Source organism: Artibeus jamaicensis, unplaced genomic scaffold, assembly GCF_021234435.1.
Source record: "Artibeus jamaicensis isolate MK-2021 breed Jamaican fruit bat unplaced genomic scaffold, CSHL_Jam_final contig_335, whole genome shotgun sequence".
Lineage (NCBI taxonomy): Eukaryota > Metazoa > Chordata > Mammalia > Chiroptera > Phyllostomidae > Artibeus > Artibeus jamaicensis.
The window spans coordinates 3080149-3098770 of NW_026521800.1; the positions used below are offsets into that span (position 1 = coordinate 3080149).

General features: G+C 41.8%; 1 protein-coding gene and 1 non-coding gene across 4 annotated transcripts in view; one reads left to right on the forward strand and one right to left on the reverse strand.

The window, feature by feature from the left end:
- Positions 1-1577: 1577 nt before the first annotated feature.
- Positions 1578-18622, reverse strand: part of SSR1 (signal sequence receptor subunit 1) — a 38120-nt gene continuing 21075 nt past the window's right edge. The window contains exons 8-9 of one of the 3 annotated variants that reach the window (XM_037158657.2): positions 15515-15578; positions 1578-2332 (exon numbers count right to left, since the gene is read on the reverse strand). In XM_037158657.2, coding sequence (XP_037014552.1) covers positions 2308-2332; positions 15515-15578 — 89 coding nt within the window. In that variant the 3' untranslated portion in view covers positions 1578-2307. Of the gene's footprint in view, positions 2333-2624; positions 2659-13332; positions 15579-18622 lie in introns of those variants that run through there. The other 2 variants (XM_053664086.1, XM_037158659.2) reach the window with 2 other exon arrangements.
- Positions 7728-7917, forward strand: LOC119059113 (U2 spliceosomal RNA). The gene has a single exon (XR_005084371.1). It is a non-coding gene; the product is annotated as a U2 spliceosomal RNA (small nuclear RNA).

Sequence of the window (18622 nt, forward strand, 5' to 3'; positions counted from 1 at the left end):
GGATTTCCAGCAAGCCCCACCCACCCATGTGGCACCACCAGGACTTGTCAGATGGAAGGAGGGAGGCCGGGGGTGAAGAGAGAGGAGAGAGAGAGAAACATAGATTGGCTGTCTCCTGTACATGCCAGAACTGGCCTGATCCTGCAACCTGGGTCTGTGCCCTGACCAGGAATCGAACCCACAGGCTTTTGGTCTACGGGATTGATGCGCCAACCAACTGAGCCACACCAGCCAGGGCTCCCTGTTCCAATTAATTAGTAGTTTCCTCTTTCTTAATTGATCCTTGACTGGTACAGAAGTGATACCATGAGTAGTCCCGGGAGACAGACCTGCAAAGCTGGGACTCAGGAATCGGTTTGATTGTGCCTTTGGGCTGGAGCGCAGTGCTGAGCCCCACAGCAGTGGGAAGTGGCACGGTGGCAAGAACAGACTTGTCATTTCAAGTGCGGCCTGATTTCAGTTGTGTGAGCTGCTCATAAATAAATGCCTCTGGACCTAGGCAGTGACCAGGTCCCAGGGGCGAGGCCCCCCCAAGGAGCACCTGGGAATTTCACCTGTTACCTCAGGAAAACCAAAACCGTTTCAGGGTGCAGGAACCTGGGCACTGCATGGATCCCTAGGCGGATCTGGGTGGCCTCGGAGCACCAGGCCTCTGCAGGGCCTGCGCGGGAGACCGCACACCCGAGCGCGGGACGCCACGCACCCCGGCAGGCACCACTGACAGCCTGGCCCGGGCAGGCCGTGGGGATCAGCGAGCACTGGCGTGTCACATGCCCCAGGGCCACACTCCTGTCAATGGCTTTGAAACCTAGAATCCATGTAAAGATAAGACACATCTGGTCAAATTTAAATGTTCATATACCGTCTCTTGACTCCTGAGAGTCTCAGTTCAGTCTGGCTGGATTCCTGGAAGTCTCTCAACTCAGTCTCTCTCAAACTCAGATGAGTTTCCTTTGAATGAGCATCACCCCCTGGGAACTTAGCAGCAAAGCAGGTCCCCAGGCCCCTCCCCAGACTGGCTGACTCAGAGTCTCAGGGGTGGGCCCAGCAGTCTGTGTGTCCACTTGCTCTCCAGAGGATCCTGACTGCACTCAGTGGGGCAGTCAGTCTGCCACTGGACACAGGGACTAACCATGACCCTCCCTCCCACCTGATCATTTAGTGGCTCCCTACCACCCAGCAGAGGCCCAACCCGCAGCCCCCCTCGGTGAGTCTCCAACTTTAAATTCACTTGCAGAATCTGTTTCAAAGTGCAGATTCCTGGGTCAGCTCCCCAAGATTCTGATTTCAATAATTCTGATGCATGCGGTTCACAGGCTGCATTTGAGATGTGGGTTTGCCGTGGGAACACACTGTGCGTGTGTCTATCTGCATCATCTACCAGCTGGGCAGTTACTGGCCGCTTCATGCTATCCCCCTTCTAGTCCTCAAACACAGTGTGCCTTTGCTCCTGTTACTTTCTGGGTCCACAAAGTCCTTCTTGCCTTTACCTCCTTCTCTCCATGGTAGTATAGTTACAGGCCCAGCTAGAGTGAACACAGGGATTGTCTGATTCCCCAGGGCCAGACTCTCAGCAAGAGATTCATACTTGTTTGTAGGCCTTTCAATTCAATTTATTTCAGTCCAATTCAACGCAATGCAATGCAACTCAATTCATGTCAGCATAAAGGAGCCCTGCAGAGCCCTTTATGAGCACCCACTTTCGGAAGCCAGGCCTCAGAGAGTGGAGGGAGGAAGAACCCCACTCACGGATAAGGCATGATGACTTACATTCACATGAGCTCCTCCTCCACCCGAGACCCAGTGATTGCTGTGGTTACTCAGGGCTTTTGAGGCACCTCCCCACCCAGCTCACCAGGAACATTTCCTTAAGATGAAACTGGAAACTGCTAAGGTACCTGCTGCAACCATCACATAGCAGGGGCTCGAGAGCTCACCTCACCCACAGCTGTCTGTCTCCTGACCTCAGTCACCATCAACATGATAGTGTAAGAGCAGGCCCAACTGAAAGCTCCTGCAGCTTATCTCCACCCACAAACAATGCACAACAGCTGTTGTTCACAAGCCACAAAGCCCTGGTCACACAGCCATTCCCAGGGATGATGTCTCAGCAGGAGCCAGTTGCGAATCTAGCAAAGTTGGATTGCTGCTGTCCTAAGTTTCACAGATAGCAAAACGGTGCAGAAAGGATGGCCGGGCTCCACGAACCACATGTCCAGGGGGTCTCCTGTGGCAGCCCCTGCGGAGCGCGCTGCCTGGACACCTGGAGACCACGAGAGGGCAGAGCTGCAGAGAGGCCTGATGACATCAGTGTGTCTCCCTCCTCCTGCGTCTGAAACAACAAAGGGAGACAGTGATCTGAGAGGCTCCAGGACTGCCCTTGATCACTTCCTGCCCTCCCAGCGTGGCACTATGAAAGAAACTTCATGCTGTGCTTACAAGCCCAAGTATTTCACACGATTGATTAATGGTTAACAACAACCAGAGAGAATCTTCTCTCACTCTATCCCCTTCTCCCCATGAAGAAACAAATGGAAAACTCTAGGACCAAGGTCCCAAATTTCTAAAATTAGTCCATTCTGTGATTCCCAAAAGGAAGGATAAATACTACACCTCTCCATTGGGATTTAGTCAGACTTTCACGCATTCATCGACAATCTGGCATAAAAAGAAATCCAAGAATTTAGTCATCTCCATGAATAAAGCAGGAAACACCACAGACCAAGACTCATCTGGACAGATTTGGAGGGTTTTGCTTTGTAACTGAACCAGCTCCCAAATGGTCTCACTCATTCTTTCATTCACTCCACGAATGTTTATTAAGCTGCCAGTGGAGCAAGGTGTGGTCCTCCCTCCCACGGCCTGTGCTGCAGAGTGGGGAGGGCGGGCACACCACCACCAGGATCCAGTCCGTTGTCGTGAACAGTTATCGGGCCTGTTATGGGAGCAGATACCTGACCTAAGTGTGTGTGACTGGGGTGGGGGTGGGGGTCCTTACAAAGCTTCCTTCAAAGAGGCGACAAGAAAAACTGAGGTTGAAAGACTCAACAAGACTCCTCCTTTCCCAAGTCCCCAGCATCAACGCCACAGTGAAGGGACAAGCCAGCCCATCAGGTGCCTCTTGATTGGATGCACTGAAAAGGGTATGAGTCACTTCCATGCTGTTCCTGCCCTGGAGGCATGACGTGAATCTAATCACGAGGGAACAGCACACAAGCTCTGGCTGAGGACACTCAGCAAAGGAGGAGCCTGTGCATCTTAAAAATGCCGTGTCCCGGAAGATTGAGGAAATGTTTTGGATTAAAGAGACTAAGGAGACATGCCAACTAAATGCAACACATGGTCTGCAACAGGCTCCTGAACCAGGAAAAAATAGCTGTGAGGGGCATTACTGAGACAGCTGGTGAAATGTGGCTGTAGCCTGTGGAATAGAAAACATTGCATTTGTGTGAAACTTGCTGATTCTGATAACTGTCACTTGGTTTTGTCAGATACTGTTCTTAGATCAACTGTGGTGTTTAGGGAAAAAGGGGCATAATGTCTGCAATTCACTTGCAAATAGGTCAGAAAAAAATGTGCGTGTGTGTATATGTATGACAAAATGTTAACACCGACCTGGGTGAAGGCGAGGGGTACAGGGAATTTCTTTGTACTACTTTGCAACTTTTGAGTAAGTTTAAAATTGTATCAAAATTAAAGGTGACCCCCCAAGCACCAGATAGGGGCAGGGAGTCATTACGGCCCCTCTGGGGTGAGGTTGGGCTGTGCGAGGGTGGGAGGTGGCAGCTGTGTGGTGTGCCCAGGAACCGAGCGGTTCGGCTGGGACAGCGGTCCAAAGCAGCGGCTGGGAGAGGTCAGGCTGAAAGGTTTGGCAGAGGCAGACAGGAGCGGGCTGGGTGTGTGACCTGCAGGCTGTGGGGGCTGTTGAAAGGTTTGAGCAGAGGAGCAGCATGGGATCAGGCCATCTTAAGGTCATCGCAGTGGCTTCGAAAGGACAAGATGGCACAGGAGGCTGGGGCCAAGCTCTCACAACACTTGAAGCCACGCCAGCACCACCACGTACAAGGCCTGCACATCCACCAAGTGCTTCCTTAACGCACAGGGGCTGAGCTAAGGGCTTCTGTGCATCCAGGATGAGGGCTGGCAGCAGGGCCCTGCCTGCCTCAGTGCCTGGGGGACAGGGAGTTGGACTTAGCAGACAACTGTTAACAGGTAGGATGAAGGAGAACCTGTAAAAAAGGAATTTTCCCGTGGAAGTGATGGCACCAACCGAGAAAGCGACCATCTCTGAGAAAACAGTTCAGGGAAGGAAGAGGTCCAGTTCCCATGTGAAGTTGGAGGGGCCTTTGTGACACTGGGTGTTTGGCGCATGTATCTCAGGCTCCCAGGAGAGACCAGGAGCTATGGCAGTGCTGGTGGGCAGGACCGTTGGGAGTTGAACTGCCTGTGTCCAAACTCTGGGGGGCCTTAGTCTCTCTTACTAGATGGGAGAGCACAGGCAAGTTTGTCGTTGGTGCTTCCAGTTCCTCAGCTGTGACATGGTGGCACCAGAACTTAATTCAGGCAGGGCTGGTTGCTCAGAGAATGAAATGAGCACAAGTAAAAGCCCCCCAGATCAGAAGAAATGCTCAAAAGGGTCAACCACCACCACCACTTCCAGTTGCCCTCTCAGGTATCCACAAGAGGATAGAAAACAATAGAAAGGGGCAAGTGGACCAGCCCCACCTGCACAGGGAAAAGGCTACTCTGGCCCAGGCTCTCTACCACGGGCTGTGGTGCATGTGCGCCCAGCCATGGGCTTCCCAGGGTGGGCACAGCAGACCAGCTCCCTGTGTTGCAGCCGGGCAGTGCCTTCAGGCTCCTGGGGAATGTTTTACACGAGGGCTTTGTGAGAACCATGCAGATTCCTGGTCACAGCTCAGGGCTAGAGTCAGAAGATCTGGGGATGGTGCCCAGATCTTTGCACTTCAAACACGAGTTCTGCCCCTTTTCCCCTCACCCCACTCTCCCTCATCTTATGGGTGATTAAGTTTCTGAATGCTGCCTCAGACCAAGAAATAATTGTTGTAGTAATGCATTTTGCAGGGAGAACTAATGGCAATTATTTTAATTCTGTTATCTCAAATAATCATTTGCACCCTTTAATTTATATAATTCAATGAAATATGTAAGATTTTGTGTGGCCAACTACAAGAAGTTTCTTTGGGTTCAAGAAAGAACGGCTGAGCTGTCCAGTAATGGGACAGGCCGCCCAGCCAGGTGGAGGTGTCCTCATGGGGGCCCTACATGGGGCAAAACGCTGCACTCATTCTTAAAAAGATTCTTTCCCACTCTAATATTATACGAGGCTCCACTTAGTACAGAAAAAAAATAAAAGGATCACACCTTTTAACAGAATTTCAGCTCTAGAAAAAAAAACAATGATTTTTAGTTGACTGTCAAACAACTACCATATTTTGCTGTATATAATGCGCACACACCATGGCTATAAAAACCCCATGTATAATGAACACAGAAACACGGGTGTACATTTTACATGGCAAAACTGGTACTTCTTATGCAATGAGGAACAGAAATATTCCTCAAAGTGAAATTAGGTTTTTCTGGGCTAGGCACTGTGATCAAGTCTTTTTTTTTTTTTTAGGTGCAATAGCTTTAAGAATTCAACATAACACATTTGACATATAGTGAGGGCTTTATATTCACTGAATATTAGTAACAACTCTAATCATTATTATCCACATTTTACAGATGAAGAAATAGGCTAAGACCAGTTAGATGACTAGCTAAGGTTACTGTGCCAGTAATTGGGTGAGTTTTGATTCAAACGAGTGCTAATTCCAACAGCAATTAACCATTATACTGTAACTGATACCCAGTGAATGAAACATTTAATTCACCCAAAATAAACATGATGGAGGGGGCTGTTGGCTTTGTCTATCCTCTGCGACAATATTTCTCTCTCAGGAGGCAAGATAAATCTAGAGAACACATCTTGAGTGTGGTTGGCTAGCTCTCAGGTGATCCACAGGGGGCCTTTTACAGCATTCAACTCTCTACTGACATGATCATTCAAATAACTTAAAAGCCCAAGCCATTTCATTGGTGTCTTAGCAAAAGCAGAATTTTTCACTTTGATGTCTACTTTTGGGGTGTGAGGCTGCCCACAGGCACGCATCAGCTGGCTGGAGTAAGTAGTACCTTCTTTCCAATCCTTTTGTACCTTTCTGGCAACACTGGGAATGAGTTCACTGCTATACCACTCATGAGCAGCAGAGGGCAGCAAAAAACACTCATGATGATGGTTATCAGGGGAGCCTGGGAACAACTGCTATGCTGTTAAAATGCTTTCAAATCATTTGGAGAATTCTTGCAGCATAGTACTACAGGTTTAAAATGAAAATGAGCTTCTTTAGTTGTTTCAACTTGGTATATAATTTGCTAAGCTTAGCATTATGCATTTAAGAAAAAAAATATTTAAGGTTGTATTTTTAACATTGTAAGATGCACCAGACCATTAGACACAACTATGTTTTAGAAGAAAACAGGAAAAAAAATTTTGAAGCAAAAATTGTGGTAAAATATTTAATAACATAAATAACATAGGCCACCACCTCCCCCCCCCGGCCGTGAGCCAGGTAAGCTACATTCGGACTATAAGACACACCGTTTCCCCCTTCCACTTGGGGGGGGGGGGGTAATGTGTCTTACAGTCTGCAAAATATGGTAATTCACTCACAATTCCAGAACTAACTTTTCGTTTTGAAGCTCTAGCTGTTTCACTTCCTTTTCTAGAACTCACCTAAGGGACTGCACACGAACCACACAGCAGCTCCTGGGTGCTTGCTGGCCAGTTTCCTTGGTTTCATTTTGGTAAGTGCTTCCTAGTGGAGCTGCAATGTAAAACCAAGGTGTCCCCCACCCCGCCATCTGCATGAGCCTGCAAGGTTTGTGCATTATGTGCAAAGGAGACTTGGAATATGTGAACCCAGAGCATGACAATTCCAGAACTTCCATATTACGAGCAGCAGTATCACGTGAAGGCTCTGCACAGATGGGCCTGTGTTCCAGTTCTCAGATTTGCCACGTGACAGAGTGACTTTGTTATTTAACTTGGGCATTCAATTTCCTCATCTACAAAATGAGCATGTGTACCCACTTCACTGTATGGTTGTGATAATTAAATAATTCATATTGATGAAACATCTACCATGTGCCACGTACTGTTTTTAGAGTTGGCGTTCTGGAAACTTAAAATTATTGCTGTCATGAAGCTTATATTTCAAGTGTGACAGGTAATGGAAGGACAAAGTCATTTCAGACAGTGGTGAGGGGATAAGGACAACAGGCAGAGTGGTATGAGGCAGGTGTTCCCCTTCAATGAGGTAAGCACATCAGGGAAGGCTAACGAACAAGCAAGGGATGATGCGGGGACTGAGACGGGGGCAGAGGGACTCACTGCCAAGGCCAGGGCAGGAAGAAAGCAGAGGGGAGGCTAGAGGTGGATGAGGACCAAGATCCCAGAGAGCCTATGGATGATGGTGGGTGGAGACTCCAAGTTCACACAAGTGCAAGGTGAGGCCAGATGAGGGTTTCCAGCCAGACAGGGGCAGAGGGACCAGGAGGCAAAGGGTGGGACAGGAGTAGCAGCACCGAGCACACTGCCTGGCACAAAACCAGCTGTAGTTAAAGGTGGCATATTAATTTAAAAAAAAAATAGTGGATGGCTTGCTTCTCAGCCTTGGACTAACATCAAGTATAGTATCTGTTCTTATTAATTTAATATTTGATATGTGCTTTATCTGAGGACAATATATTAAATGGATTTTTGGAACCAGGAGATGGAATAGGACATTGCTCCATCCACTCCACACATCAACCTGGTAATGCAGCACTTCCAGGAATAATAAGAACAACAACGACAACTGATGAGAAGCTTGGGTTCCTTTAAAGAAAAAACAATTTCACCAATTTTTCAGCGAGTATTTTCCAGCAATAATCTACTTTGATTTTCTTTGAATACGTAGTGACAAGACACTCAAGTTTTAAAAATGGGCTCATTTTCTTTTTGTTACAGAAAAGCTGCCCACAAGCACCGTGGCTATCACACTCATTGTAAAAGGCTCAGATAAATTTAACATTTACATTTACTTCTTCCATTATAAAATATATGTATATTACAAACACTTTAAAACAAAAAAATCCACCACCTCACCACAAAAACTGCTTTAATTTAGCATTTTGGATATTTCTTTTCAGATTCTGGACAGACCTAAAATTTACTTAATCCTCAGCACTTTAAGCATTGTAGAGAAGCTATCTGTATGATGGTTCTTGCTATCCTAATTAAATACTTTTGATTCTTCCTATTCCCTTTCAGCAGAAAACCGAGAACATCACATAGTTAAAAAGACTAACTCTCCAGTTTTCACAGACCTTAATCAAGTTATTTTTTTCTAAGTCAGTTCTCAAATCTTGTAAAGAAGTGTCTAGGTACTACTGAACTCACTGACACACAGACAAAGAAGTTAAATCAAAGGCCTACCTCTGCTCACTTAAAAATGTGGGAATGGTCAGAGCACTCAGTCTCCATGACTACTGGGAATGCAAACTCTCGCTACGTGTCTTACGATCCTCACCTGAAAAGTCAACTAGCTGACAGCTGAAGAGCATATTTAAAATCACCTTAATCATCTCTGTTAAATAACAAAACTTTGTAACTTAAAATACTTAAATCTTATATGCAGAAAATGTGTGAAGCTTTTTTTACAAATTCCAGGAGATAATTTAAACTATTTCAGGTTTTTCTTTTTTGCTTAGTGTTTTAGATTTCCTTTGTGCCTCTCATCTTTTAAGATGTAGGAAAAAAGACCCAACTGTAACATGCATTGGCATTTTAGGAAACGGTCCGTATTGCACACAAATAATTTGAAGATCACCTTTAATTAAGGGCTGTTTAAATAAAAAAGATGCATTTGCCAGGACAGCAGACCAGTTTAAGTGTTAGGTCAGACTGATGCAAGTAACCAAGAAAAAAAGCTTCTCTTGGGTTTACCAGACTGTGATTTCCACATACTTCTTCAGTAGGGGCATTTCTCAAAGCTGCACAAGAGTTTTATGGATTCACAACCCTCACTTTCACTAGCCAGGTAACATTCTCAGTTGACAGATAAAAGCTCTCACATCGCACAAGTTTTGTCATAAGCAGCTTGATGAAAACACACTGCTAGAAACCACAGTATAAGTGTGTAAGAATTAGAATTAAAATAGCAAACCCAAGACCTGAGGATTTTAGGAAAATATATAAAAAGATAAATTTTGAACCAGAGGTACATTGCCTATACTGAATGATTTCAGGGTTTTTGTTTTTTTTTTTAAGATTTCATTTATTTTTAGAGAGAGGGGAAGGGAAGGAGGAAGAAGGAGAAACATCGAAGTGTGAGAGACACATCAATTGGTTGCCTCCCACACACCTCCAATTGGGGACCTGGCCCACAACCCAGGCATGTGTCCTGAATGGGAATCGAACCAGCAACCTCTCAGTTCATAGGCCGGCACTAAATCCACTGACCCACACCAGCCAGGGCTCATTTTAGTTTTTTTTGAAGTTCTTAAGTTGTTAGATTTTGATATGGCATAACTGAAATCTAATTCATGGCAGAACTAAAATTAGTAAGAATTTTTAAAATTCTTACATTTAAGTCACCATACTTGGGACTCTTAAGATTTAATGCTGGATAAATGGGAGAATCCTGTTAGTGAAGAATGAAGAAGTTAGACTGGAGAGGCCTATGGAGGGAATAAACATCTGTGATTTGTTGGTTTGGGGTTACTTTAGTCTCCTCAAGGCTGTTTCAACCTGGGTAAGGGGTTACCCAGAGTAGTTGTGAGAATTTAATGAAAACGCATGTGGAAGAGCAGAGGCCTGATACACAGCTGCTCAATCTAAATACTATTCTTGACTGAAGCATTTCTCACTGCTTTCTAAAATGCCACAAGGTAAACACGATGGGTGACCAAACGGATTTCTGAAAAACAACAAATAAGACTGATCCTCTTTGGGTGGCTTACACACACACAGCATCCCCAAGTGTTGTGAAAAAGATAACTCTCAGTTGGGTGTGCAGGTTCTAACAGATTTACTACAGTAACAAGAACTCCCCGTGGTAACCCTATTACTCTGGTTCTGGTTCATTATTAAACCCACAGAACTAGCCACATGTCCATCTTAAAATTTACACTTTTGTTAAAATAGAACACTGTTTAACTTTTCTATTCAATAGAATTTAACTGCCACTCCATGTCAAAGTCAAAAAAGTACCACATACACTTGCTCCCCACATGCTTCACGGAATGTTACGGCAATATGGTGCTTTTACACGAGCAGCAGCAATCACTCACTCACACGGCTTCCTACGTCCTGGACAACGTTCTAAGCAGCCCAAACTAAAGCCCAGTGAGGTTATTCACCTCCAACTAAGGGAAGGCAGCCTGACATAAGTTCATTCTAGACCCTAGTTCTTTTTTCTGCTGCTGAGTAAACTAAAGGAAGAATCATTTAACATTGTCTTAGGTAAGAGTATATAGGTAACAGAATCAGAAAATTTAGAACTCACACTTCAAGTACCTCTTAATTGAAATTTAAAAAGCACACACCAAGACTCCACAGATAAGCTGCTTCTGAAGGTCACCATGGGTTAGAGGGCTGACCACATCCTAACCCCCAAGCTAAGCACACTCTCTCTTCATGCAACCTCACAGAACTAGCAATGGGCTTGGGTAGCACCAGAAATACTTCTGAACATAACGTGTGGATGAATGGCCTATGAAAACTGGCCCACATCATCTTGTTCTTTCTCTGAAACCTATGATAGGGTTTCCACCTTAACAATGTGAACTAGAAGCTGGGAATAAAAAGCAAACAAAAGAAAAGACAGGGTCCGGGGGTCCTGGAGTCGAGCAGAAGGGGGACAGATATGTCAACAAGATGAAAGATTGTCACAGGTGCCCCAACAGAAATCTATGTAAGGGACAGCAGGGGAATAAAAAAAGCCCTAGTCAAATCATCTTTGGCTATGATTTGTCAGTTTTAATTTATAATCCCAGTTCTATCACTGCCTGGTCATATAACCTGAAGAACAGGTACTTCACTCCCATCTCTTAACATGAGGATCAATCTTTCAACCCTTTACAACTTGCAAATACAATCAAACTACGAAATCTATTTTGAAGAAAATGTTTTTAAAAACTATAATTTTATTAATCAAGGGGACATTTAAAGAGATGTGTCATTGTTAGAGATTATCCAGGGTATTGTGGATAATTATATAAAAATGCAGTATCAAATTCCCCCAAATTATATATACATACCATAAACATTAACACACAAATATATTTATAACAAAGAAGACTCTTTGGAGTTTAACTGTGCTCTGGAATTGAGTGGCATTTATGCACTATTGTACAGTACGGCCAGCGTGTACATACAGTATATTCCATACTGGCATTATGAAATTTCTGATTGCTGAATTCTGGAAAACCAAGTATTTGGAAGCTGCCCAAATAAAATTTTCATTTTTATTTCGGCTTTATAAAATTTTCATTTAAAAAAAAATCCATCTTAAACATTATGTAGGAGAAAGAACATGTGAGTTTTAGAATAAGAAAGCTCTGAATCCATATTCAATGTGTAACCCTGAGCAACCTACTTAAAAAGTTTTGGTTTTTTCCACCTACAAAATGAGAACAATACCACCTTCCTTCAGTGAACTGTTGTGAAGGTTTATAAGATGAATTAAATTTCAACAGAAAAACACTGCATGGCTGATGCTTAAGAAATAAGTCTCTTTCCTACTGCCTTAAAAAAAGGCAGCTAAAACCTTATTCTTTTTGAAAAAAAATTATTTATTTATCTTTAGAGGGGAAGGGAAGGAAAGAAGGAGAGAAACATCAATGTATGGTTGCCTCTCGAGTCCCCTGCTGGGAACTGGCTTGCAACCCAGGCATGTGCCCTGACTGGGAATCGAACTGCAATCATGTGGTTCGCAGGCCTGCACTCAATCCACTGAGCTACACCAGCCAGGGCACATGCCCTTATTCTTAAATAATCTCTAAATCCAAAAAAAGAAAAGCTCCAGACCTTTAGGTTACATAATTAGTTACTAGAGAAGTCCAGGTTTTTATATAAATAAAAAAAGGATAAAATCATGCAAATACTAATTAGTAAAGTACATAAGAGTCCTATAAAAACCATTATTTTGCTTTGTAAGTTAGTTCTTCAGTTTTGTTCATCCCTCCTAACATCCTCTGATGATGTCCTAACATTCCACTTATACTGGTGTCAGCTTGCTCCTCAGTAAGCTGGAGATACAGTTCAAGAAAAAAAAAAAAAGGATATTATTCAATAAAATCCAAAGAAATTTATTAATTTTACGGCTATAAATGGTGCTGTCCCAAACTGGTAATTACTTCAGGTGTATCAGAGGTGTTTTAAAATTTAAGCTAACATCTAATTTTGGAACTAAAATAAAGACGGAAAAATCAAGAGTGTACCCTATAAAAATCTTAATAAAAGACGATTGCCACGTTCATCATTAAAAAAAAAGTCATTAAACGCACTAAACAAGTAAATTTTCCTTCATTCCAAGGGTATGATACCATTGTACAACCAAAGATAAGTGCTACATAACAGCCTTGGATATTATATTACATTTATCTACTACTGTAGTTCCAAAATAACTCAAGTCATTAAAGGAACGTTTTGACATCACACTACCATTTACCATATTTTTCAGATTATAAGACGCACTTGAAAAAAAAAAAACAAACAAAAAAAAAAACATTTTTTGCTTCAAAAAAGTTTCCCGTATTTTCCCCCTCTAAAACCCAGGTGTGTCTGGGGTCCACACCGTAAGACACACCTAGGTTTTAGAGGAGGAAAATAGGGAAAAAATTTTTGAAAGAAAAAAAATGTGGTAAAAAAAAAAGTGCATTTTATAGTCTGAAAAATATGGTACTTCTCCCAAACAGAGCCAAACTACAATACCGGCTGATGCATTGCAAATACACTTTTAAGGCAGTGACTTTTAAATACATATTTAAGAGCTAAATTTGCCCTTTTCTGTTAATGTCACTATTTTATGAAGCTTATTTAGAATTAAAAACATCACTAACATCAAGTCAAGGCTCCTTCTGATCTGCTGCCCACAGGCTTCTACCTTGGAGGCCCCACTTCCCTCCTCACCCGCTCTGAGCACCTTAGATGGCAGAGACAAGTTTAAAGTCACTTGCTATTGAAATCCATGAAATGAATGATGAAGCTATACAACCAAAGCAAGATCCATGCTTTATAAACACATACTCTCAAGTGTGAATTGATACACAAGATTCTTAGTTCATTTTACAGATTCTGAAACCAAGCTGTTCAAAAGGTTAATTCTGAAACCAAGGTCCATGTAACAAATGAATATATCAAAACAAACAAAAACTTCATTCAAATATTTACATTTAAAAATTAGGCTACTTATTAAGTGTGCTTGAACAAACCATGTGTGGAATTGAATTCCATTTACTATGGAGTTAGTTTCTGCTAAACACTTACTGACATTAGAGAAGACCCCTGGCATCTGAGTTTTCAAGTGTTCCCAATCTATGTTAAAAAAATAAAATAAAATAAAAATGACAATTTCTGAGGCACTAACTTGAACCTCAGAAGTGAAAGGGCTAGTATGCAGGGCAAATTACTTGGGATTCAGAGGGTTGGCACCTGTAACTCAGAATCACCAGGCATTCAATAAAATTCTCTAGAGGTCATTGAGAGTTTTCAATTACATCTCACTGCGTTATGTTCTAATAGTTTCACAATCTTGGAGTTTCACAAAAATATCCGGGAATATATTCCTTGGAAAGGTAGAGGGGTCTCCTTATTACATTAAACAAAAAAACCATGTAGTTTCTTGGAGCTCATAGAGCTTTTTCAAAATAAACTACTGATCATACAGCCCAATTAAAAACTCCAACACTTTATATAACAGGTATAGAAAGTTTATAGTTCAGCAATGCCAACATACATAATTTGAAACCTTCACCCTTACTTGCGATGTGATTAGTAACTATACACTGACTTCTATTTTATTGTCACTGAATTTGGCTCAGATGTTTTAAATACTTAAACAATTTGGAGAGTTTTTTGTGTGTATTTTGCTGTTTTTGTGTGGGCATGGGTACGATGGGGATTATAATGAAGAGTAGTCAGTTCACTATAACAGAGACAACCAGGAATTTAACAGCCACTAAAACTTCACTTAGCATTTTCTTACAAAATATATGTGGGAGAATATGGCTTAAAGACAGAGGGGAAAAGCCTCTTATTTGCTCATACTATTGTACTTTACCCTTTATTCAGTCTGACAATAATGCCAAACTTATTAGCTAGGACAAGACTAACTCTCTAAGAGGATTTTATAAAATCCAATTTATTTTGGTTTTTAGATACTGAGTGCTTAAAATTTTGGAATTCTTCAGATTAACTAAAAAAAAAAAACAACTGGTTAACCATTTACAAAATACCCAACTAATTTTTTTAACAGGTTAGAATTAGTTGAAATATATCTCTGCCCCTATATTGACTTTTTGCTTAATCTATAGTCAAGGCAACATTTCTTGGGCAAAATGCTTCTATTAGGACAAAATATCTCTAAAAAACAAATTAAGAAAACAAACAAAAAAAACCCCAGTAGGTCTAAAATCATTCCAAGGCTATCCCTTGGGTAAGAAATAGAACAATGAACAAAACAATTCAGTTTCTACAAACATACCATTTTCTTTTTTATAAGAAAAAATGTGGTTGATTTGACACATATCAAAATCAGCAGAATTTTCATGTTTCACAATTTTGTTTCTAGAGATCCTCAAATCTCTAACTCATTTGGGAAGCGTTCTGAAGGTGCATATTATAGTAAACAGCAGCAAAATACCAAAACAACTCTATTGCTAAAAAGCAGCTGCTCCTGCTTGTGCCTTTAGAATACTAGTTGTAAGACAGCAACAGTAATGACCAATGCTAATTTGTGCCATCAATTGGGATTCTAAGGAAGAAACAAATGGTTTTCTTTAGACAGTCCAACGTGGGACATATACAATCATATTGGACAAATACTGACTTTTGGGAGAAAATACCAGAAAATATTAACAAGAGAGACAAGAGCATTATATTCAGTATTCTAAAGGCATGCTTCAGGTAGTTCAACAATGATTCTGGTAACACCAACTGCTCACATACATACACACGCACACACATAGATTTTAATGGTTTTAAAAAAATTTGTTACTTTAGAAAAATGAATGCAGTGCACTTTCCACAATATTATCACCACAGACTCTGATTGCTCAGTCCACACATAAGTAGTAGTTGCCTTCTATGGTGATATGGCTTCTCTGCACTAATTCCCATCAGGCCGAAAAACATTAGGGCAGGTTAAGCAAAGACTGAATTGTTGCACAAAGGAACATTTACTCATCAGATCCCACTGGTCTCTTCTGTGCCCGTTTCCTGGGCAACCTTCTTGGTGAAGCTTTATCTGGAAGAAAAGAGAAAGTTTTAACTTGCCCGACTATTATAAGTATGTTAGATTCAAAAGACATTTTAAAAAGCATTTCCCTTCAATTTTACAATTAAGTTAAAAAAACAATACACATACCATCTAATAATAAATGCTTCTTATCTAGGTTAGGCATTTTAACAACCCTTTAAAATAATCTTTCAAGAGGTAACAACTAAAATGAAACCTTTTGCAATTAGGCTAGGAAAAAAGCTACTCTTGGTTATCTGTAATGCTGAAGCTACCATGCAAAAGGTTCTTGAACTCTGCAACTGAACATGATTATGCATGTTTAAGTAAACACTTTAGAAACAGAGTAAAAGGTATGAAACTTACAGCTCAAAAGACTTATATTGGTTACAAAATTAAGACAATTACAAATGCAGCCATGCTGTTTGCATAATATTGGCAATTTCACAAATTACCTGCAGAAAGCAGGATAAAGGAAATGAGGCAGTTGATTATTAATACTAGAAACATCCTACACACACAAACTTTTTCTCTTTATAGCTTACGTTAAGAGTCTTAGTGGGGGCATCTACCAAACAAAAAATAAATTGGTGAATTTCTTCTATTTCCACTCAGTAAAAGAAGCCATCTCACGTGTCTTTTAAAACAGGAAGAGCTGTCTTCTTTCTGACCAATGTATCTTATTATTTTGTATGAGCACTTTTCAAATTAGGAAGGTAAGTTCTCTTGGTGAACTAAGTAATTATTTTTCCAGTTTTTTAATAAAGGACTGGCAAAATGTTTTCATCAAAGTATGGGGTTCATTTGTAAACATTTCAAGAACACTGGTATGAAAAATATCGTGTGCCAAAAAAATTTTAAGTTTTATTTTTCCAAAATTACTAGACCATGCCTGTGCTTAAAAAACACGTTAATAGATTTTTATCAAGCATGTTTAGAAAATAAAAATTACTTTAAAAATCTGCTTAAGGGTTAATAACCCAGAAATATTGACTAAGTCTAAAAATCAGGTAAAACTGGCCTTTATTTTTTAAAATGTTTTATCAATTATGCTATTACAGTTGCCCCATTTCCCTCCCTTCATTCCCCTCCACCCTGCACACCCTCTCCCACCCACATTCTGCCCCCTTTAGTTCATGTCCATGTGTTTTAAATTCTTTAGCTTTTACATTTCCCATACTATTCCTGTCCTGCCCCCATCTATTTTCTACCTACCATCTATGCTACTTATTCTCTGTACCTTCTCCCCCACCTCCTCCCACTACCCTATTGCTATCCCTCCATGATCTCCATTTCTGTGGTTCTGTTCCTGTTCTAGTTGTTTGCTTAGTTCGTTTTTATTTTAGGTGTGGCTGTTAATAATTTTGAGTTTGCTGTCCTTTCACCGTTCATATTTTTTATCTTTTCTTAGATAAATCCCTTTAACATTTAATATATATAATAAGGGCTTGGTGATGTTGAACTCTTTGAACTTGACCCTATCTGAGAAGCACTTTACCTGCCCTTCCATTCTAAATGAAAGCTTTGCTGGATAAAGAAATCTTGCATGTAGGTCTTTGGATTTCATGACTTGGAATACCTCTTTCCAGCCCCTTCTTGCCTGTAAGGTCTCTTTTGAGAAATCCGCTGACAGTCTGATGGGAATTCCTTTGTAGGTGACTGTTCCTTTATCTCTTGCTGCTTCTAGAATCCTCTCCTTCACTTTAATCTTGGCTAATGTAATTATGATGTGCCTTGGTGTGTGCTTCTTTGGGTCCACCTCCTTTGGGACTCTCTGAGCTTCCTGGACTTCCTGGAAGTCTATTTCCTTTGCCAGATTGGGGAATTTCTCCTTTATTATTTGTTCAAATAAGTTTTCTACTTGCTGTTCCTCTTCCCCTTCTGGTACCCCTATACTTCAGATGTTGGAATGTTTAAAGATGTCCTGAAGGTTCCTAAGCCTCTCCTCATTTTTTTGAATTCTTGTTTCTTCATTCTTTTGTTTGGTTGTTTCTTCCTTCCTTCTTTCTGGTCCACTCCATTGATTGGAGTCCCAGTTTTCTTCCCATCAGTATTGGTTCCCTGTGCATTTTGCTTCATTTCACTTAATGTAGCCTTCATTTTTTCATCTAATTTGTGACTATAATCAACCAGATCTGTGAGCATTCTCATCACCAGTGTTTTGAACGGTGCATTGGATAGGTTGGCTATCTCTTGGTCGCTTAATTGCATTATTTCTGGAGCTTTGACCTGTTCTTCCTTTTCAGCCATTTTTTTTGTCTTATGGTGCCTGCTATGGATGAGGGGCAGAGCCTTGCGTGTTTACCAGGGCAGGGCAACCCAGTCACTGGGTTGTGATGCAGTATGTGGGGGTGGGGTCTGAGAGGGAACAATGACGCTTGCTACACTCTCTGCTGGATTTCAGTCCCCTCTACCACTTCCCCCAAGCAAAGTGGCCCTTTCTGGTACTGAATCCCATGTGGGTGGGCTTGTGTGCGTTCTAGGACCCTGTGGGTCTCTCCAATAAACTCTCCTATGAAGCTGGGAGTCCCTCCCTTCATCTCAACCCCAACAAGTATTTTCAATCGGTGTTTTGAGGTTTTATTTCCCAGCACTAGGACCCTGGGTTGGGTGGTCTGTCTCGCTCCCCAGTTATCTGCACTCAAATGTGGGACCTCTGTAAAGTCAGCCAGCTGCCTCGAGTGTGGTGCCCTGCTTCTCAATCATCATCTCGCTGAGTCTGCCCAGCTGCCTGGGAGACTACGGTCCACCCATTGCATCTAGTGCACCTGCCCGGGGTGCCTTACATGCCCAGTGTCACCTCGGCCACCCGACTCCACTCCGCCTACAGGTCTAGATGAATGTGTCTATTTCAGCTCCTTGGCTGTCCGACTTCCATGCAGTTCAATTTTCTGTCAGTTCTGGTTGTTATTTTGTTTCTAAATTCTTGTTGTCCTTATTTTGGTTGTGCGAGAAGGCACAGTGTGTCTCCCTACACCTCCATCTTGGACAAAGTCTGACCTTTATTAAATAGATCAGTAATGTTGTGTTTAGGAAGTTCATCTCTCCTAAAA